The following is a 23,497-nucleotide window of genomic DNA, read 5'->3' as shown; positions in this document are numbered from 1 at the left end:
CAGGAAGCGCAAGGGGTCAGGGAATTCCCTTTCATAGTCAAGCAAAGCTGTGACAGACCGCACCTGGAAAATCAGGTCATTCCCACCCTAATACTGCGCTTTTCCAATGGTCTTAGCAAACGGCACACCAGGAGACTATATCCCGTGCCCGGCTCGGAGGGTCCCATGCCCACAGAGCCTCGCTCATTGCTAGCACAGCAGTCTGAGACTGAACTGCAAGGCAGCAGCAAGGCTGGGGGAGGGGTGCCCGCCACTGCTGAGGCTTGAGTAGGTAAACAAAGTGGCCGGGAAGTTCGAACTGAGTGGAGCCCACTGCACCTCGAGGAGGCCTGCCTGCCTCCATAGATTCCATCTCTGGGGGCAGGGCATAGCAGAACAAAAGGCAGCAGAAACCTCTGCAGACTTAAATGTCCCTGTCTGATAGCTTTGAAGAGAGCAGTCGTTCTCCCAGCATGGAGTTTGAGATCTGAGAACGGACAGACTGCCTCCTCAAGTGGGTCCCTGACCCCCGAGTAGCCTAACTGCGAGGCACCCCCCAGTAGAGGCAGACTGACACTTCACACGGCTGGGTACCCCTCTCAGACAAAACCTCCAGAGGAACAATCAGACAGCAACATTTGCTGTTCAGCAATATTCGCTGTTCTGCAGCCTCCGCTGCTGATACCCAGGCAAACAGGGTCTGGAGTGGACCTCCAGCAAACTCCAACAGACCTGCAGCAGAGGGTCCTGACTGTTAGAAGGAAAACTAACAAACAGAAAGGACATCCACACCAAAACCCCATCTGTACGTCACCATCATCAAAGACCAAAGGTAGATAAAACCGCAAAGATGGGGAAAAACCAGAACAGAAAAACTGAAAATTCTAAAAATCAGAGTGCCTCTCCTCCTCCAAAGGAACGCAGCTCCTCACCAGCAGCAGAACAAAGCTGGATGGAGAATGACTTTGACAAGTTGAGAGAAGAAGGCTTCAGACAATCAAACTTCTCCGAGCTAAAGGAGGAAGTCTGAACTTGTCGCAAAGAAGTTAAAAACCTTGAAAAAAGATTAGACGAATGGCTAACTAGAATAACCAATGCAGAGAAGTCCTTAAAGGACCTGACAGATCTGAAAACCATGGCATGAGAACTACGTGACGAATGCACAAGCTTCAGTAGCCAATTCCATCAACTGGAAGAAAGGGTATCAGTGACTGAAGATCAAATGAATGAAATGAAGCATGAAGAGAAGTTTAGAGAAAAATGAATAAAAGGAAATGAACAAAGCCTCCAAGAAATATGGGACTATGTGAAAAGACCAAATCTACGTCTGATTGGTGTACCTGAAAGTGACGGGGAGAATGGAACCAAGTTGGAAAACACTCTGCAGGATATTATCTAGGAGAACTTCCCCAACCTAGCAAGGCAGGCCGACATTCAGATTCAGGAAATACAGAGAATGCCACAAAGATACTCCTCAAGAAGAGCAACTCCAAGACACATAATTGTCAGATTCACCAAAGTTGAAATGAAGGAAAAAATGTTAAGGGCAGCAAGAGAGAAAGGTCGGGTTACCCACAAAGGGAAGCCCATCAGACTAATAGCTGATCTCTCGGCAGAAACTCTACAAGCCAGAAGAGAGTGGGGGCCAATATTCAACATTCCTTTTTTTTTTTTGAGACGGAGTCTCGCTCTGTCACCCAGGCTGGAGTGCAGTGGCGCGATCTCGGCTCACTGCAAGCTCCGCCTCCCAGGTTCACACCATTCTCCTGCCTCAGCCTCTCCGAGTAGCTGGGACTACAGGTGCCCGCCACCACGCCCAGCTAATTTTTTGTATTTTTAGTAGAGATGGGGTTTCACCGTGGTCTCGATCTCCTGACCTCGTGATCCGCCCGCCTCGGCCTCCCAAAGTGCTGGGATTACAAGCGTGAGCCACCGCGCCCTGCCAATATTCAACATTCTTAAAGAAAAGAATTTTCAACCCAGAATTTCATATCCAGCCAAACTAAGCTTCATAAGTGAAGGTGAAATAAAATACTTTACAAACAAGCAAATGCTGAGAGATTTTGTCACCACCAGGCCTGCCCTAAAAGAGCTCCTGAAGGAAGCACTAAACATGGAAAGGAACAACCGGTACCAGCCACTGCAAAAATATCCCAAATTGTAAAGACCATCAAGGCTAGGAAGAAATTGCATCAACTAACGAGCAAAATAACCAGCTAACATCATAAGGACAGGATCAAATTCACACATAACAATATTAAGCTTAAATGTAAACGGGCTAAATGCTCCAATTAAAAGACACAGACTGGCAAATTGGATAGTCAAGACCCATTAGTGTGTTGTATTCAGGAAACCCACCTGACGTGCAGTGACACACACAGGCTCAAAATAAAGGATGGAGGAAGATCTACCAAGCAAATGGAAAACAAAAAAAGGCAGGGGTTGCAATCCTAGTCTCGGATAAAACAGACTTTAAACCAACAAAGATCAAAAGACACAAAGAAGGCCATTACATAATGGTAAAGGGATCAATTCAACAAGAAGAGTTAACTATCCTAAATATATATGCACCCAATACAGGAGCACCCAGATTCATAAAGCAAGTCCTTAGAGACCTACAAAGAGACTTAGACTCCCACACAATAATAATGCGAGACTTCAACACCTCACTGTCAACATGAGACAGATCAACAAGACAGAAAGTTAACAAGGATATCCAGGAATTGAATTCAGCTCTGCACCAACCAGACCTAATAGACATCTACAGAACTCTCCACCCCAAAGCAAAAGAATATACATTCTTCTCAGCACCACACCACACCTATTCCAAAATTGACCACATAGTTGGAAGCAAAGCACTTCTCAGCAAATGTAAAAGGACAGAAATTATAAGAAACTGTCTCTCAGACCACGATGCAATCAAACTAGAACTCAGGATTAACTCACTCAAAACTGCTCAACTACATGGAAACTGAACAACCTGCTCCTGAATGACTAGTGGGTACATAACGAAATGAAGGCAGAAATAAAGATGTTCTTTGAAACCAACGAGAACAAAGACACAACATACCAGAATCTCTGGGACACATTTAAAGCAGTGTGTAGAGGGAAATTTATAGCACTAAATGCTCACAAGAGAAAGCAGGAAAGATCTAAAATTGACACCCTAACATCACAATTAAAAGAACTAGAGAAGCAAGAGCAAACACATTCAAAAGCTAGCAGAAGGCAAGAAATAACTAAGATCAGAGCAGAACTGAAGGAAATAGAGACACAAAAAAACCCTTCAAAAAAATCAATAAATCCAGGAGCCGGTTTTTCGAAAAGATCAACAAAATTGATAGACTGCTAGCAAGACTAATAAAGAAGAAAAGAGAGAAGAATCAAATAGACGCAATAAAAAATGACAAAGGGGATATCACCATTGGTCCCACAGAAATACAAACTACCATCAGAGAATACTATAAACACCTCTACGCAAATAAACTAGAAAATCTAGAAGAAATGGATAAATTCCTCGACACATACACCCTCCCAAGACTAAACCAGGAAGAAGTTGAATCTCTGAATAGACCAATAACAGGCTCTGAAATTGAGGCAATAATAGCTTACCAACCAAAAAAAGCCCAAGACCAGACGGATTCACAGCAGAATTCTACCAGAGGTACAAGGAGGAGCTGGTACCATTTCTGCTGAAACTATTCCAATCAACAGAAAAAGAAGGAATCCTCCCTAACTCATTTTATGAGGCCACCATCATCCTGATACCAAAGCCGGGCAGAGACACAACAAAAAAAGAGAATTTTAGACCAATATCCTTGATGAACATAGATGCAGAAATCCTCAATAAAATGCTGGCAAACCAAATCCAGCAACACATCAAAAAGCTTATCTACCATGATCAAGTGGGCTTCATCCCTGGGATGCAAGGCTGGTTCAACAAACGAAAATCAATAAACGTAATCCAGCATATAAACAGAACCAAAGACAAAAATCACATGATTATCTCAATAGATGCAGAAAAGGCCTTCTACAAAATTCAACAGCCCTTCATGCTAAAAACTCTCAATAAATTAGGTATTGGTGGGAAGTATCTAAAAATAATAAGAGCTATTTATGACAAACCCACAACCAATATCATACTGAATGGGCAAAAACTGGAAGCATTCCCTTTGAAAACTGGCACAAGACAGGGATGCCCTCTCTCACCACTCCTATTCAACATAGTGCTGGAAGTTCTGGCCAGGGCAATCAGGCAGGAGAAAGAAATAAAGGGTATTCAATTAGGAAAAGAGGAAGTGAAATTGTCCCTGTTTGCATAAGACATGATTGTATATCTAGAAAACCCCATTGTCTCAGCCCAAAATCTCCTTAAGCTGATAAGCAACTTCAGCAAAGTCTCAGGACACAAAATCAATGTGCAAAAATCACAAGCATTCTTATACACCAATAACAGACAAACAGAGAGCCAAATCATGAGTGAACTCCCATTCACAATTGCTTCAAAGAGAATAAAATACCTAGGAATCCAGCTTACAAGGGATGTGAAGGACCTCTTCAAGGAGAACTACAAACCACTGCTCAACAAAATAAAAGAGGACACAAGGAAATGGAAGAACATTCCATGCTCATGGATAGGAAGAATCAATATTGTGAAAATGGCCATACTGCCCAAGGTAATTTATAGACTCAATGCCATCCCCATCAAGCTACCAATGACTTTCTTCACAGAATTGGAAAAAACTACTTTAAAGTTCATATGGAACCAAAAAAGAGCCTGCATTGTCAAGTCAATCCTAAGCCAAAAGAACAAAGCTGGAGGCATCATGCTACCTGACTTCAAACTATACTACAAGGCTACTGTAACCAAAACAGCATGGTACTGGTACCAAAACAGAAATATAGACCAATGGAACAGAACAGAGCCCTCAGAAATAATACCACACATCTACAACCATCTGATCTTTGACAAACCTGACAAAAACAAGAAATGGGGAAAGGATTCCCTATTTAATAAATGGTGCTGGGAAAACTGGCTAGCCATATGCAGAAAACTGAAACTGGATCCCTTCCTTACACCTTACACAAAAATTAATTCAAGATGGATTAAAGACTTAAATGTTAGACCTAAAACCATAAAAACCCTAGGAGAAAACCTAGGCAATACCATTCAGGACATAGGCATGGGCAAGGACTTCATGTCTAAAACACCAAAAGCAATGGCAAGAAAAGCCAAAATTGACAAATGGGATCTAATTAAACTAAAGAGCTTCTGCACAGCAAAACAAACTACCATCAGAGTGAATAGGCAACCTACAAAATGGGAGAAAATTTTTGCAACCTACTCATCTGACACAGGGCTAATATCCAGAATCTACAAAGAACTCAAACTAATTTACAAGAAAAAAACAAACAACCCCATTAAAAAGTGGGCGAAAGATATGAACAGACATTTCTCCAAAGAAGACATTTATGCAGGCAACAGACACATGAAAAATGGTCATCATCACTGACCATCAGAGAAATGCAAATCAAAACCACAATGAGATATCATCTCACACCAGTTAGAATGGCGACCATTAAAAAGTCAGGAAACAACAGGTGCTGGAGAGGATGTGGAGAAATAGAAACACTTTTGCACTGTTGGTGGGACTGTAAACTAGTTCAACCATTGTGGAAGACAGTGTGGCGATTCCTCAGGGATCTAGAACTAGAAATACGATTTGACCCAGCCATCCCATTACTGGGTATATACCCAAAGGAATATAAATCATGCTGCTATAAAGACACACGCACACGTTATGTTTATTGCGGCACTATTCACAATAGCAAAGACTTGGAACCAACCCAAATGTCGAACAATGATAGACTGGATTAAGAAAATGTGGCACATATACACCATGGAATACCATGCAGCCATAAAAAACGATGAGTTCATGTCCTTTGTAGGGACATGGATGAAGCTGGAAACCATCGTTCTCAGCAAACTATGGCAAGGACAAAAAAACCAAACACCGCGTGTTTGCACTCATAGGTGGGAAGTGAACAATGAGAACAGTTGGACACAGGAAGGGGAACATCACACACTGGGGCCTGTTGTGGGGTTGGGGGAGGGAGAGGGATAGCATTAGGAGATATACCTAATGTAAATGACGAGTTAATGGGTGCAGCACATCAACATGGCACATGTATACATATGTAACAAACCTGCACATTGTGCACATGTACCCTAGAACTTAAAGTATAATAAATACACACACACACACACACACATATATATATAAATGATACACTATGCTGCACTCCAATATTGGAGAAGGAAGTAAATATTTTGAAGGGATATGTATTTTCAAACGATATATATATCTCTACATACATATGGATATAGATATATATATCCCTTGAAATGTAGATATATGTATATATACATATATATACCTATACACATATATCTCTATATGTTTCTTTGATAATTTAGCTGAAGTTTGCTCTTATTTTAAAAATAAACTATAGTTTACCTGTAAATATATAGCTATTTTAAAAAAAAAAGAAATCACTTGGGAAATGAGACACTTTGAGACAAACGAAAACAAAACCACAACATATCCAAACTTATGAGATGCAGCGGAAGCAATGCTCAGAGGCCAATCTGCAGCAGAAAATGCCTAAAAAGAAGAAAGCTCTCAAATCAAAAACCTAACTTTATGCATATAGAACCAGAAAAATAGCAAACTAAACCCAAAACCAACAGAGGTATCTAGAGTAATTCATAGACAAAAAAATAGAATGGTGGTTGCCAAGGGCTTTGGGAGGAGCAGAGAGGGACTTGCTATATACTGGAGACAATTTCAGTCTTATAAGATGAAAAAGTTCTGGAGATAGATGGTGATGAAGGCTGTACAACAATATGATTGTACTTCATGCCACCAGACCATATACTTAAAAATGACTAATGGTAAATTTTATGTTATATTTTACCAGAATAAAAAAAACTATATTTAAGAATTATTACTAAAAAACAAAACAAAATTCACCATAATGAGAAAACACTTCACGCCCATGAGAACGGCTATAATAACAAAAATAGAAAATGACAAGTGTTGGCAAGAGTATGAAGAAACTAGACCCCTCAGGTATTGTTGGTGGGAATATCAAGTGGTACAGCTGCTGCAGAAAACAGTTTGGCGTTTCCTCAAAAGTTAAACATAGAATTATCATATGATCCAGAAATTCCACTCCTAGGCATATACCCAAAAGAAGTGAGAACAAGTCCTCAAACAGATAGTTCTTACAAGCTCATGTTCCTAGCAGCATTATTCACAATAATCAAAACGTGGAAACAACCCAAATGTCCACCAATGGATGAATGGATAAACTAATTGTTTAATTTATAAAATTATTTAAATTTCCCCATAAAAAGTACTGATACATGCTACAACTTGGGTGACCTCAAAAAATACTAAGTGAAAGAGGCCAGTCACAAAAAGTCACATGTTATATGATTCCTTTATATGAAATGTCCAGAATAGGTAAATCCATAGAGACAGAAAGTGGATTAGTGGTTGCCAGGTGATGGAAAAGGAAGGAATGGAGAGTGCTTACTTAGTGACTATGGTGCACTATTGTGGAGTGGTAAAAAGGTTTTGAAACTAGCAAGAAGGGTGGTTGCATAATATTGTGAACACATTAACGGCCACTGAACTGTACACTTTAAAATGGTTAAATGTATATTATCTGAATTTTGCCTCAATCAAAGAAATTAAATCCTAAAATTAATCTAACCATATACTTGAAGATATTATTTCTGAGCTAAAATAGAGTCATTCTGAGTTATTCTTCCTAACCAGCCTGCAAGTTCCTTAGGGGCTAACTGAAATAATTTTGAGAAATGTGTGCAAATTCCCTCATCTTCCCAACCTCAACAAACAGCACCACTCTACACCCAACTGCCCAACCTGCATAACTAGAGAAACCCTGGTACCTCTTTCATTCCTCACTTTCCCTTGGCCGGTCTAGCACCACATCCTTCCTGATCCCCTCAAATCTGTCTTCTCACTAACTCTACTTCTACCACCAGAGTCCAAGCTACTCTTTTTTTTTTTTTTTTTTTAGATGGAGTTTTGTTCTCGTTGCCCAGGCTGGAGTACAATGGCGCGATCTCAGCTCACTGCAACCTCCACCTCTCAGGTTGAAGCAATTCTCCTACCTCAGCCTCCCAAGTACCTGGGATTACAGGCACCCGCCACCATGCCCAGCTAATTTTTTTGTATTTTTAGTAGAGGTGGGGTTTCACCATGTTGGTCAGGCTGGTCTCGAACTCCTGACCTCGGGATCCACCTGCCTCAGCATCCCAAAGTGCTGGGATTACCCCTGAACCGCTGCAGCCGTTACTAACCAATCCCCCTGGATCTTTTCAAACAGCAAATCTAACCCACCAGTCCTTAACATTCAACAGCATCTCACTACTCCCAAAGGTCCTCCAGACCCTGCCTATGTGTCTCCTGCCTCAGCAGACACCCCTCTCCTTTACTCTCTGGGATCAGCCACACAGCTTCTCTTTTAGTCTCTTCCATTTCTTCCTGCTGCACAGATGCTCCCTCTCTCTCAAGTACCTAGTACCACGTGATCCCTCCTTTTGTTGACTTAACTCCTACTTATCCTCAAGACTCACTTCCTTCAAGTTTGAGTTGGATTTTTTCATTACAAGCTCTCAAGAACCATGTTCCTTTGCTTTAAAGCACTCATCTCATTGATACTTTAAAATTCATAAATATGCCTGGTTCATTCACTTTTGACTCCTCCATTCGACTGTAAGCTACAGGAAAGCAATGACCACACTGGTCATTTTCATTTTATCCCCAGAGCCTAACAGCACTCAGCACATTAAAAAAAAAAAAAAAAAAAAAAAATCTGTCAACAAATGTGTTGAGTTACTGAGACTCTAGCTCCTATATGAAAAAGAAAAACTCTTTGAGACTATAAAATAGAGAAAGGAAGATTAAAGATGCAAAGATCAGAACTTTCCCAATATGCAAAATTGAAAACACATGCAAAAGGCCAAAAGATACCTCAAGGTCCATCAACATCAAAACACCAAACCTATACACACAGTCATTTACGTGAGACAGACAGAACTCCAATGACATCTCAGATCTACTTTCATCTGGAAGGATTACAGAAGAGACTATTTGTAATCCTCCATAACAGACACAGCTCTTCTGTGCTGTTTAGTGGTCCTGGTCTAGTCCCATCCCAATCCACTTCTCTGGCGTGCTTTTAGGCTTCTTTTGGGCATGTACAAAATGCAAAATTATATATTCTCTCTCCCAGTTAGATAATAAGCTGTCTGAAAGCAAGGACTCCCCACTAATCCTTCCTTTTAAATCTTACAGGCATATTTGCTGTACTTCAGAGCTAAAATGGAGAAGAAATATGAAGACAGCTACCATACCCAGAAACTAAGATGGCAAACTATGGGTGGGAAACAGTCCTATGATGTAGGGAAGAGGCTAAGGAACAAAGAAGGATACCCAAGAGCTTCCCAGAACACTCAGTGCCAGCAGCAAGGCCAGGCTGAGGTAATGTCCCCACTCCTCCACTAGGATGAGTCTCGAGCCTGGGTACACAAAGCACACACACGCCCTGGACAGAACACCTGTCCCACATGGCCCTTCACAGAGCTCCTACTTGTGGAAAAGATGTCCGCAGGGCAGTTTCCGCGCAGCCTGCATGGAGTCCCAACAGATAGCACAGTCGTCATTGTTGACAGCCAGCTCCTCTGGAGTTGCAACTGCAAACCTGTGGAAACAAAACAAGCCCAGCAGGAACCTCGGTCAGTTCTACACGCATGTTAAACACCACTTGATAGACTGTGCCTGTATCACAGCACGGTTACAGAGAAAGCATGTTCAGCAAAACATTCTTGATAATCAAAAATATAATTTACCTTCAAAGCCCATTCAAAAGTTAGTAACTTATGCACAGGAACTTTGTCTAAATAATGGTTGCTAGGCCAAGCGCGGTGGCTCATACCTGTAATCCCAGCACTTTCGGAGGCCGAGGAGGGCAGATCATGAGGTCAGGAGGTCAAGACCAGCCTAACCAACATGGTGAAACCCCGTCTCTACTAAAAATGCAAAAATTAGCCGGGTGTGGTGGCAGGCGCCTGTAATCCCAGCTACTCAGGAGGCTGAGGCAGGAGAATTGCTTCAACCTGGGAGGCGGAGGTTGCAGTGAGCTGAGATTGTGCCACTGCACTCCAGCCTGGGTGACAGAGTGAGACTCCATCTCCAAAATAATAATAATAATAATAATAATAATAATAATAATAATAATAATGGCTGCTGTTAGTGAAGACCTCGGAGACCATATCCGGAGAAATCAGAGGAGTAAGGCCCCTAGAGATCCAATCTGTGTCCCTGGCCACAAAGAAGAGATCCAAGCTGTCCCCCTGGGCGCAAAGAGGATACCCATTAATCTTGCACCTCCAGGCATGGCTTAGCCCCAGCTTGGCAAAAGAGTGCCTCCTTCAATGAGGTTAAGTATGTGTGTGTAAACATGCATGTGCAAAGAACAACTGAGACCCACTTTCAGGAAATGAACAGGGCAGAAGCCCAATGAAGTATCTATTTGATAAAAATGACAATAAAATCATGACGAATAAGAGCCTAATACTGAGCACTATGTGCCCAGTACCATTCTAAGTACATGAATTATCTCACCAAATTCTCCCAATAGTTCAGGCAGAAGGTTCTGTTTTCATCCCTAATTTAGAGGTAAAGTAAATTGCCCCAAATCACACAGCACCTAAGTGGGGATTCACACCCGGGCAGTCTGACTCCAGAGCCTTTCCTCTCCACCACTCTGTTAGCAGTTTACAAACATACATTCTGACATACTCTGGGATCTGTTGTTATTAAAAAGCTAAAATGAGTAAACTTAGCAACATCAACTTGTGCTTCCTTACCTGGCCTCCATGTTTCCAACCACACGTAGATAGTTCTTGTGCCGACGAATTCGACGCTGCACCTCGTGAAACAGGTAACGCAGCTGCATAAAGATGACCAGGCTGGCCATGGATAACCAGATGTTGCCAAATAACTTAGAGAGAAAGAGAATAAAATACACGGTAAAAGTGAACGTGAACTTGCTACTGATGAAGGCGCAGTATGCAGCGGAAGCTCTTCACTGTTGGTGATGGTGAACTGCAATGTCTTTCAGAAAGGAAATACACAGATTTATCTCATTACTCTAAACAATGCACATCCTCATCAGCCTAGGTGCTCCACTGCCAGTCATCTTTCCTGAGAAACTCATCAGAAATGGAAAAGCTTTATGCAAAAAGATGTCTATCCATGCAATTATAAAAGAGAAAATATGAAAATGAACAAAATGCCCAGCAGAAGAACAGTTAGGCTGTAAACTCACATAACGTAAAATTATATAGTCATTAATTATACTTATTATACTCTATAACTACATGTTACTATTATCTTTGTATATATAACAGTTCTGAAGGTCAATTATGGGAAGATAGTATTAGATAAATGAAAAAAGCAAGATATAACTATCTTTATCAAACTAATACACGATAAAAAATATGTAAAATGTGAAACAGCAAACAACCAAATATAATCTAAACAACCCATTGTGGGATGTGGTTTATTAAATCATGGTACAGCTATCTGATGACATTTTTATCCTGAAACTATTAAAATGGCTTAGAAGAACTGATGCTAGCACAGGAAAATGTTCATAATACATTAGTTTAAAAAAAAAAACTATATGTCTAAAATATGATCTCAATTTATGAATGTATGTACTCAAATACATAAAAAGAATCAGTTAAATACAAAATACATAAAAATACAAAAAATACATAAATACAAAATACATAAATACAAAAAATACATAAAAAGTAGTTAAATACAAAAAAATACAAGCATGAGGAAAAAATTAAAATTTAAAAAAGAAGATAAAAAAATCTTAACAGTTATCTTTGGCCATTTGTTTGTCCCCTTTTTGAGGGGGGAGGGGAGGCTTTTTTTTTTTTTGAGACAGTGTCACCCTGTCGCCCAGGATAGAGTACAGTGGCACGATCTCAGCTCACTGCAACCTCCATTTCCCAGGTTCAAGCAATTCTCTGCCTCAGCCTCCCCAGTAGCTGGGATTACAGGTGTGAGCCACTGCGTCCGGCCAAGGCTCTTTTCTAAAAAAAAGAATTACATACTTTAAAAAGTATGTTTTCAAAGTTTCTTTCAAAAAGTAGACTTAGAAATGTGCCATGTCTAGCCCAATAATTTTAAAATGCTACTTGCTAGGCTTATAATTTAAATAAATTACCCACCAACTATTTTAATTCTCAGCATTATTAGATCACTGAAGGGCCAAGCAATGAAGCAGATCTGCGACACTAACTTCTAACATACCAAAGTAAAATGTAAACAATGATGGTAGTAGGAATGTAGGAATTAAGTATAAAGACTTTTTTTAATTACAAAGATGAAAAATGTATAAATCCGTGAAGTAGCTAACACTGCAGGAATTCCCATTACCACCTACAAAGTAACTGCTAAATATTTAAAGCCATAGAAACTATGGGGAAAGGTAGCTCCTTAATTTCATGCTAAAAGAATAATCTATTGACTTGGTCAGCAGAGTTAACTAAGTCTCCTAGGACAGCAAACACCTCCTGAGTTAGGCACCAGCCAAAGCAGCTCCACGGCACTGCCTTAACACCCAGTGGCAAAAAGAGGGAGGGTTTGCAGCCACATTCATTTTTAGTCTTTTAAGTAGTCCATCCACATCATATTTCTAAAGTTTCATTTTTTAATTAAGAAACCATTACTCTTCCTGATTCTGAAAGGCTTGCCCTCTGTTAGAGCTCCTTCTGAGGAAACTTACCAACATGTGAATATGGTGCATGAGGTCCAGGGACAGGAGAGTGAGCTCCATGACGAAGTCTGTGTAATAGACATACGTCCCCTTTCCTTCCCATGTCCCTTCGTGGTTGAGGTCCCAGAGGTGAATTACGTATCTGTAATGAAGAGAGGAAACACCTTAGTAATTTACTGTTACAACTGAATTTGGTTTAACTATGTTATAATTTAGTCCGATTTTTATGTATTTCATACCTGCTACATCTTAAAATCAACTGTATGAGTAGGCCTCCATCACCTCCCTCCCCAATTTCACTCACCGTAAAATCACATGAGCAGTCCTCACTGTCACAAGAAGAGACTATAAAAAAGGATATTTTCTTTTTAGTAAAATGTAGCATTGCTCAGGCCAAACTTTTTATAAAATGATAAAAGACAAACATTTCTCAGTTCAATTAAAAAGCAGATTGCTCAAGTTTACCCATTATTGTATTTTCTCTGCTTCAAATTTCCATAAAATATTTTTATGACCTAGAAACCCAACTTTTATTGAGAAAAAGTCCTGTTAATAGGTGACAACCAATTACACCTATCCCCTGGGAATCCCTGTACAATCTTGAGGTTTACCCTGGTAGTTTGACCATCAATTCTATTTCACACAGCATTAAGTCACTATCACTGATTACTTAGAAGGGTGATGCTGTAACTCCCAAGTATAGTTCAGGTACTGCTATCCTAGACATGAGGACCTGCCCTCTCCCTAGTGCTTTGTGCACTCCCTTTGTCCACCAGCAGAAAAAAGAACGAAAGCAATCAAAAGCAAAATAAGGCCAGCCACATCACACCTTTAATCCCAGCACTTTGGGAGACCAAGGCAGGAGGACTGCTCAAGCTCAGGAGTTCAAAACCAGCCTGGGCAACATGGTGAAACCCCATCTCTACAAAAAATACAAAAATTAGGTGGGCATGGTGGCACGTGCCGGTAGTCCCAGCTACTTGGGAGGCTGAGGTGGGAGGATGGATTGAGCCTGGGAGGTGGAGGCTGCAGTAAGCAGAGATCGCACCACAGCACTCCAGCCTGGGTGACAGAGCCAGACCCCAGACCCAGTCAGAAGGGAAGGGGAAGGGGAAGGGGAGGGGGGGAGGGGAAGGGGAAGGGGAAGGGGGGGAAGGGGAAGGGGGGGAAGGGGAAGGGAGGGGGGGGGGGAGGGGAGGGGGAGGGGAGGGGAGGGGGGGAGGGAGGGGAGGGGGGGGGAGGGGAAGGGAGGGGGGGAGGGGGAGGGGAGGGGGGAGGGGAGGGGAGGGGAAGGGAGGGGAGGGAGGGGAGGGAGGGGAGGGGGAGGGGAGGGGAGGGGGGAGGGGAGGGGGGAGGGAGGGGAGGGGAAGGGAGGGGAGGGGAGGGAGGGAGGGGAGGGAGGGGGAGGGAGGGAGGGAGGGGAGGGAGGGGAGGAGGGGAGGGGAGGGGAGAGGAGAGGGGAGAGGAGAGGGAGAGGGAGAGGGAGGAGAGGGGAGGAGGGAGAGGAGAGGGGGAGAGGGAGAGGAGAGGGAGGGAGAGGAGAGGAGGGGAGAGGAGAGGGAGAGGAGAGGAGAGGGAGAGGAGAGGAGGGGAGAGGAGAGGGAGAGAGAGGAGAGGGAGAGGAGAGGGAGAGGGAGAGGAGAGGGAGAGGAGAGGAGAGGGAGAGGAGAGGGAGAGGAGAGGAGAGGGAGGGAGAGGAGAGGAGAGGGAGAGGGAGAGGGAGAGGAGAGGGAGAGGAGAGGAGAGGGAGAGGGAGGAGAGGAGGAGGAGAGGAGAGGAGAGGAGAGGAGAGGGAGAGGAGAGGGAGAGGAGAGGAGAGGAGAGGGGAGAGGAGAGGGAGAGGAGAGGGAGAGGGAGAGGAGAGGGAGAGGGAGAGGAGAGGGAGGAGAGGAGAGGGAGAGGAGAGGGAGAGGAGAGGGGAGAGGAGAGGAGAGGGAGAGGGAGAGGAGAGGGAGAGGAGAGGGAGAGGAGAGGGAGAGGGAGGAGGAGAGGGAGAGGAGAGGAGGGAGAGGGAGAGGAGAGGAGAGGAGAGGGAAGAGGGAGAGGAGAGGGAGAGGGAGAGGAGAGGGAGAGGGAGAGGGAGAGGAGAGGGAGGGAGAGGAGGGAGGGGGAGGGGGAGAGGGAGGGGGGGGGGGGAGGGGAGGGAGAGGGAGGGAGAGGGAGAGGGAGAGGGAGAGGGAGAGGGAGAGGAGAGGGAGAGGAGAGGGAGAGGAGAGGGAGAGGAGAGGGAGGGAGGAGGGGAGAGGGAGAGGGAGAGGGAGAGGGAGAGGGAGAGGGAGAGGGAGAGGGAGAGGGAGAGGGAGAGGGAGAGGGAGAGGGAGAGGGGGGGGAGGGGAGAGGGAGGGGAGGGGAGCGGGAGCGGGAGGGGAGCGGGAGGGAGGGAGCGGGAGAGGGAGAGGAGATAGATAAAATAAGCCTCCCATGGCTTTTTTTTTTTGTAGAGACAAGGTCTTGCTCATTGGTTAGGCTGGTCTTGAAGGGTATTTTTTTATTATAGAAATTGACGGCCAGGTACAGTGGCTCACAACTGTACTCCCAGCACTTTGGGAGGTCGAGGCAGGCCGACTGCTTGATCTCAGGAGTTTAAGACCAGCCTGGTAACATGGCAAAACCCCACCTCTACAAAAAAATCAAAAATTAGCCAGGTATGGTGGTTCATGCCTGTGGTCCCAGCTACTAAGGAGCCTGAAATGAGAGGATCACTTGAGCCCACAAGGTGGAAACTGCAGTGAGCCGAGATCACACCATTGCACTCCAGCCCGGGGAAAAGAGTGACAGCCTGTCTCAAAAAAAAAAAAAAAGATATTTTTCATTAAGAAAAAAGTCCTCTTAATCTAGCAGAATAAAACTATCACATTATTTATGTTTTAGATTAAATTCCCATTTGTAAGTGAAAAATATTTTACAGGAGAGAGAAACTATGAATATAAGAAATTATTTAGTTTACAATATCAAATTGGTAATATGATAAATTATCTCAAAAGAATAAACAGTAACAAGCTAAAATAAAAGTATATACTATAGTATGATCTGACAGGCCTAAGTTAAATGTGTTTATTTTTAGGTATATCCTTTTCAAAGTTTGGATAATATTATATTAGTTGAAAGTTAGAGAATCAAAAAAAGGCAAACGTAAGTATCATTCTAACTGTGCTTTGCAATAAAATATATCTAAAGCAAATAAGTCAGTGTAAATGGATTTTTCAACAGATTTTCTGTCAAGATGAAATACAGTTGTATATTTTTCATATACAGAAGTATTCACCTAAGATTACATATCCTATTATTTATATTGGGACTATTGTATTTTAATTACAATATTATTATATGATAATTAACATTATGTATTTAAATGTTTCTTTTCTAATTTTACTTACACTACTAAATGTACTCAAAAATGAACGCTGTCAAACAAATAAAGTTTAACTCTGCTCTACCAAATTCCCAATGAGTAGTTCAAATTTAGTAAGTGTTTTGATATTAGCCAATTAGCTTCAGTTTATCTAATATCTCATTTTTAAATTAATAATACTAATTATGAGTAAGATAAAAGTATTTTGCCTTTGGCCTGAGGAAAAAGCAAATATAGCCATTAAATGTAAGGGCATACAAGAATTTTTATTTCTTTTTTTTTTGAGACAGAGTCTCACTCTGTCACCCAGACTGGAGTGCAGTAGCGCAATGTCGGCTCACTGCAACCTCCGCCTCCCGGGTTCAAGCAATTCTCCTGCCTCAGCTTCCCGAGCAGGTGGGACTACAGACGTGCGCCACCACGCCCAACTAATTTTTTTTTGTATTTTTAGTAGAGACGGGGTTTCACCATATTGGCCAGGCTGGAGAATTTTTATTTCTACTGAACAGAAATTGGTATTTTCAGAAAGGTTTAAAAGAGTGAAAAATTTTTAAATCTTAAAATATTCATGAATACACTAGATTTTTCCTTCAAAATGAGGAGTACAGTTTACATATTCATTATTTTGTAAAATCTTTATACCCTACGTAAAGAAAGAATTACATAAAATACCACACAAAAGCATTCAGTACCAGTACCCAACACACAAAAAGGAACTGAAATGCTTGTTAAAATGAAAGACCAAATATCCATCTGTCATTTCAGGGGTGAAAATAACTTGTCAAACATCCAGCTTCCTTGAAAACAGAAATACAATCTGAGTAAGTCCTGCGTCCAGCATCTCACCTCTGCAGCCATGAAAGCCAAGGTGTGCATTCCGTGGGTGTAGCCGGTGATGCAGCAGACGGCTGCCAGTCCACAGCAGGAAAGCAGCATGGCAACCAACAGGGACAGGACTCGACCGTGGCTGCTCATCGGCGTGGTGGGCGAGAAGGAAAGCTGAAAGGCACACAGTAGGAAACTGCTCATTCTTCTTCATGGAAGTGTTAAACTTCACTGAGAAATTCAAGGTCAATCTTGGCTTCTCTGCTTAGGGTTCTGTGCTAAGCACAGAAAAGCATCCCATTACTATATGGTCCCATTCTCCAATAACCCAAATATGAGCATGAGCTGATATTTAGAGATCCCTGTCATTTAATTTACTGAATATAACAATATGCATTATATTTTTATCCCTTACTCTCAAAGATCTTTCTAGCACTGGGATTATAAACCTCTAGAAGTAATGTTCCGAGGGTATACAACTCTCTCCTCTCACCTTCAACAGGACTCAGGACAGTGCCTGTTCTGTTGTGTTTCTTTCTCAGTCTTGCTCTAGTCCTCCTCTCTGAAACTGGCATTCCCAGTCTATTGGGCTAGGACAATTGAAATGCAATCCAGGCACAGATTTACCACTACTACAACGTGATGTCAGCATTATGCAAGGAGAGGCAACAGTCTGAAAAGAAGGCCTGGAGCTGCAACTCCTGAGGTCGCAGGTGGAGATTAAAAAAAACAGTTTGGGAGGTTAGAAGCTCCTGTTTGTGACTTCAAATGAGGGTTGAATGTGAAAGAAATAAAGGCTTTGAGAGTGAGATTAACTCAAACCAAGGTGCAAGGTCCATGTGGACTGGGTGAAGACAGGGAAAAACAAGGCCCTGGAGTGGGTTTAACTGAGGGGCAGCACTGTAGGTGCACATTTATCTGGGACTCATGAGACTACTTCAGGTCACTAATGGGTGGAGGTTCACTCATACAGCTATGATCTGAAACCAAGTGACAGATCTTGTACCAGACATAAAAGGATTCACGTCTGCAACCAAGGAAGCTGAGGGAGCTAATTCAGTCCTGGCCCGGGGTGGAAATAGTATAAATTAGTCAGAAAGAAGAGCTCCAAGAACCAGAGTAAGCTGGGAGAGACAGGAGACTAGAACAGAAAATATCTAGAGAAGACCAGATTTTATTGTTTATGTATCAAGGTTTCCTTGCACTGTGAACAAAACAGTATGCATAGGTGAAGTGACCCCACGTGAGCAGTAATGTAAACACTATGGGGTTGGGAAGAAAGCTCCCCAGGAGACAACGATTCTGTATCTCTTGGCTGCTGTAGAAAGTTCTTCAAGAAACAGGCAATAGGGGTCTGATCTAGAAGTCTTCCCAGGAGAGCTACCCTGACCACGCCTGCTGTGGCTCATTCACATTACACAATCCAAAGCTGACAAACGTGTGACTAAGCAAGCAAAAAGCTTGGCTAAAAACTCACATATTCAAATCGATCCTTGCAGAGCTGAACCATCAGGTGCAGAAAGACAAGTCCGGCAAACCAGAGGCACCACATGACCACCTCTTCCACTGTCTGGACATTCAGCACACCAAAGATGAAAATGAACTTGTAGAAAATAAAATTCCAAAATTTGTCTTTGAGATGCTAAAAAAGAAAAATGTTTATGAAGGTGAGTACCATCATACCTACCCCATCTGAGGGAAGTTACCATAACAAAAGCTGGCTTCTATGGAAGATATATTCTGCACTTGGCTTTCTAACACTTGTCCTCAAGAAAACAGAAAAAAAAAAAAAAAAAAAAGCAGCCATCTGAAGAATAGAGGTAAGACACCCAGAAAGTAATCTGTAAACTTTGGACTATAACCCTAAGTCAATTATGGAATGTTAGCTATTCAAAGGATAGTGATATTAGTTTAGTAACTTATTAAGAAATAGGCCAGGGGCAGTGGCTCATATCTGTAATCCCAGCACTTTTGGAGGCTAAGGAGGGTAGACAGCCTGAGCTCAAGAGTTTGAGATGAGCCTGGGCAACATGGTGAAACCCCGTCTCTACCAAAAAAAAAATACAAAAATTAGCTGGGAATGGTGGTGCACACCTGCAGTCCCACCTACTCAGGAGGCTAAGGTGGGAGGATTGCTTGAGCCCAGGAGATCGAGGCTACAGTGAGCCATCATCATGCCACTGCACTCCAGCCTGGGAGACAGGGCAAGACCTTCTCTCAAAAAAAAGAAAAAAATGCTTACATTTTTAATGCACAATGAAAAAGAACGGCAAGGGCTATCATTTTTACTACTTCTACCTTCCAGATTCTTACACAATAGAAAAGATTAGACTTTAAAAAAAAAATTCTTCAAATTAAAAAATAACACAACCACTTGCCAGTCCATAATAAATGGGGCATAAAAAGTACACAGAAAATGAAAAATGATGCCTTAACATTTTTATGAATTTTCTTGTCTTTTCCCTATGTACAAAACACATTAATTTTTGTACAATGCTTTCTTTCACCTATCATATTGTGAGAACCTTACCAATGTCAATGAATATTCTCTGAATACACCAGTATACTGTTTCAATGGCTAAAGATGGACACTGAAACCATTTTAAAATTTTCACCATTCAAAAAAACATTATAATGAGGGCCAGGCGTGGTGGCTCATGCACCAAATCCCAGCATTTTGGGAGGCCAGGGCAGGCGGATCACTTGAGCCCAGGAGTTCGAGACCAGCCTGGGTAACATGGCAAAATCCTGTCTCTACTAAAAATACAAAAATTAGCTGAGCATGGTGGCACATGCCTGTAATCCCAGCTACTCGGGAGGCTAAGGCACGAGAATTGCTTGAACCTGGGAGGTCGAGGTTGCAGGGAGCCATGATCATGCCACTGCACTCCAGCCTGGGCAACAGAGCGAGACTCTGTCTCAAAAAAAAAAAAAAAAAAAATTGTGATGAATATTTTTGTATGTATCTTTGTATGAGTTACTTCAGCACTGTCAAATCAAAAACTGCAAAGATTTTTATGGTTTATAGTAAAATCTACCTAACTTCCAAAGCAGCCCTATAAGTGTACATTCTCATGGGCAGTGTGTATGCATATTTGCCTCACTGTACTCTTTTACACAGAGGGCTTCCAGTTTTAACAATCTTCACTAACCCTGAAATAGGAGAGCAATAAGGAGGGTCTAGTTCCCCCACATGTTAAAAAAGACTATCAGGCCATCTAGGGGGGATCAGGGAGAACTGACTCAAGATGATAAGAATGGAAGCATGATTCTAAGTATACTTTTTTTTTTTTTTTTTTAAAGAGACAGGGTCTCAATCTGTCATCCTGGCTGGAGTGCAGTGGCCCAGTAGTAGCTCACTGCAGCCCCAAACTCCTGCACTCAAGCGATCCTCCCACCTCAGCCTCCTGAGTAGCTGGGATTACAGGCATGTATCCCATGACATCATGCCCGGCTAATGTTTTTTATATTTATATTTTGCAGAGATGGGGCCTACCTCTGTTGCCAAGGCTGGTCGCAAACTCCTGGCTCAAGTGATCCCACCTTGCTCTCCCAAAAGAATGCTTTTATATGTAATTTGGAACCATGTAAATGTTTCACAAATTCAAAAAATAAACACGAAAAAGCAAAATGTACTATAAATTAATAACGTGACTGCTTAAAGATTTTGAGAGCTTAAACACACTGTACTCTGACCGGACATCTTTTGTAGAGAACAAAATAAAGTGGAAAAAAATCAGAGTATGCCCTAACTCTATCTACCAAAAGGGCAGAGACACCCTAGTAGCAATGAGCACACTCAGCCAGTATACAATTTGGCTTCTAAATATCATTGCCCATAATGTGAACTAGGAATCACTGGTGAATGTCTGTTTCCAGACCTGGTGCAGGGAAAGTACAAGGTGAACTCAGGACATTTTGTGCCCTGGTTTTGAATGACACTGCCACTTGGCTCTGCCATTTAGTTTCTGTGTGACCTTGGGAAAGTCACTTAACATCCCTGTGCTTTAGTTTCCTCATCCATACAATAGGTCTTATAGACATATACCTCATAGAATTGTTGGGGGAATTATACATAATATATGTGAAATGGTTAGACAAGTGCCATACTAGGCACTAAGCACTTAAAAAAACATCAAAAAGCTTCCTTGCTCTAAACCTCCACTTAACATTTTAACCATTTTAGATATTCGATGTCTTTGCCTCTAGCATTACTCTATTTCTAGAACTTTAAGCACCCACAGAGCAAACCCATGTCAATCCTAGAGATTTCTAACTCAAAATGCTTCCTAATTGATGCTACTGGATGACATTAAACATAAAATAAACCAACATAGAACAGCAGGGAAGATGCAATTGATGCTGAAAAAACCGAAAGTGGAGCTGGATAAGAAATATGCTCATTATAATTACCTCTGATCTAGTTAAAAAATCTCTAAAATACTCCAAGGTTATACTTTCTATAAATTTCAACCCAATAGAACTAACCTTTTAGGGAAAAGAAAGTATATAAAGCCCACTGGTGCCAGATCAATCCACCAAGCCTGCCTGGCCTGACCAATTTCTGGTCCACAAAAAATTTTAAGAAAAACTTGAAGTATCAAAAGAAGCATTTAAGCCAGCAGAAGTGGTTCGCACCTATAATTCCAGCACTTTGGGGGCTGAGGCAGGCGGACCTCTTGAACTCAACAGTTCGAGACCAACCTGGGCAGCATGGTGAAATTCCGTCTCTACAAATACCAAAACAATTAGCCGGGTGTGACATATGCCTGTAGTCTCAGGTACTCAGGAGGCTGAGATGGGAGGAGGCTGCCTGAGCCCAGGAGGTTGAGACTGCAGTGAGCGGAGATCACACCACTGCTCTCCAGCCTGGGTGACAGAGCAAGACCCTGCCTCAAAAAAAAAAAAAAAAAAAAAAAAACAAAAAACAAAAAGGCAGCATTTAGAACCTATCTGGGAGACCACTACAGTTGATACTGGAGAAAGTGCTGAAAATATTCTGGGAATACAAAATAGTCCTGTTCACAATGGCATCCAAGGGCTCAACCACCAAGTAATACGTGTCAGCTCTAAACTAGGACTTCAGCTGATTTTATAAAAGGAAATTTGGGTTGAAAAGGGTAAGTAAGGAGAGAATGGAACACTCTGAACATAAAGTAAAGCTGCTGTTGTACTTTTCATATAGTAGGTTCCTGTGTCTTATCACTGGGATAAGATAGAATAAAACACAATTTTGTTCTTATGTTGTGATTTTGAAGGCCGGTTCTAAATTCTTACTTTAAAACATACCATGCCAGGCACAGTGGCTCACACCTGTAATCCCAGCACTTTGGGAGGCCAAGGCACGTGGATCACCTGAGGTCAGGAGTTTGAGACCAGCCTGGGCAACATGGCGAAACCCTGTCTCTACTAAAAATACACAAATTAGCTGTGGTACACACCTGTATTCCCAGCTACTTGGGAGGTTGAAGCAGGAGAAGTGCTTGAACCCGGGAGGCAGAGGTTGCAGTGAGCTGAGATTGCACCACTTGTACTGCAGCCTGGGTGACAGAGCAAGACTCCGTCTCAAAAAAAAAAAAAAATTATTCTACACCCTACCCACTCAAATCCTCAGGGAACTGCCAATCTATACAGTATGCTTGTGGCATAATTCTTCATTGAAAGCGTCCCCTGCCCATTCTGAGTCACTTTCCAGTGTCAGACAATCTCACCCAAAACAAGAACAAATCTCCTAATTTTATGCTTTTAGAACAATGATTCTTAATTCACCTTCCCACAGAGAAAATTATCTTGGTAAATTCTTATGGAAAAGAACTCACATTCTACACAGTGACATTTATGATCATTCAAAATAAAACAAATCAAGGCTTCTTTAAAAATGACATTCCTAAAAGTCATGAAGAAAAACAGCTATAAAAAACAATATTGGGACAACTTGGCTACACTGAATATGGACTGTGGATTAGACAAAGTATTTTTTCAATGTTAAATTTCCTAATTTTAATCACTGTGCTGTAAAAATGCCTTTGCTCTTAGAAAATACAAACTGAAGTATTTCAGGGTAAAGGGGCAATGATGTCCACAACTTACTCTCAAATGAATCAGAAAAAAAGTATGTATAAATAAAAAGTGAATATTAAAGCAAATGGAACAAAATATTAACAACTGGCGAATCTGGATAAAGGGTATATAGGAGTTTTCTGTAGTATTCATGGAACTTTTCCACACATCTGAAATCATAAGAAATACAAAGTTTAAAAAAAAATCTAGTCACAAGAATCCATCCTTTCAGTGTAGACTTACCTGTCTCTCACTCACTCGAAGAGGGCCAAACACAATACACTGGATGAGCTTAGCCACCAACATCAAAACACAGCAAGCAGTATTTACTAGAACCTGTAAACAAATCAGAGAAAGGAAGTTTATTTCTTCCTGCTGAAAAATAAA

The 23,497-nt window shown here is 41.9% G+C and overlaps 1 protein-coding gene across 2 annotated transcripts in view; it reads right to left on the bottom strand.

Moving 5' to 3' along the window:
• AMFR (autocrine motility factor receptor) overlaps window positions 1–23,497 on the bottom strand; it is a 65,316-nt gene that overhangs the window by 30,546 nt on the left and 11,273 nt on the right. For both annotated transcript variants that reach the window (XM_030796863.1, XM_012504822.2), the window contains exons 2-8: window positions 23,354–23,446; window positions 18,528–18,692; window positions 17,072–17,224; window positions 13,178–13,218; window positions 12,883–13,015; window positions 10,946–11,079; window positions 9,667–9,777 (exon numbers count right to left, since the gene is read on the bottom strand). In XM_030796863.1, the coding sequence (XP_030652723.1) occupies window positions 9,667–9,777; window positions 10,946–11,079; window positions 12,883–13,015; window positions 13,178–13,218; window positions 17,072–17,224; window positions 18,528–18,692; window positions 23,354–23,446 (830 nt within the window). The remainder of the gene's footprint in view (window positions 1–9,666; window positions 9,778–10,945; window positions 11,080–12,882; window positions 13,016–13,177; window positions 13,219–17,071; window positions 17,225–18,527; window positions 18,693–23,353; window positions 23,447–23,497) is intronic.

This window comes from Nomascus leucogenys, chromosome 2 (assembly GCF_006542625.1).
Source record: "Nomascus leucogenys isolate Asia chromosome 2, Asia_NLE_v1, whole genome shotgun sequence".
Lineage (NCBI taxonomy): Eukaryota > Metazoa > Chordata > Mammalia > Primates > Hylobatidae > Nomascus > Nomascus leucogenys.
This window is presented reverse-complemented; position numbering and strand designations above follow the sequence as displayed.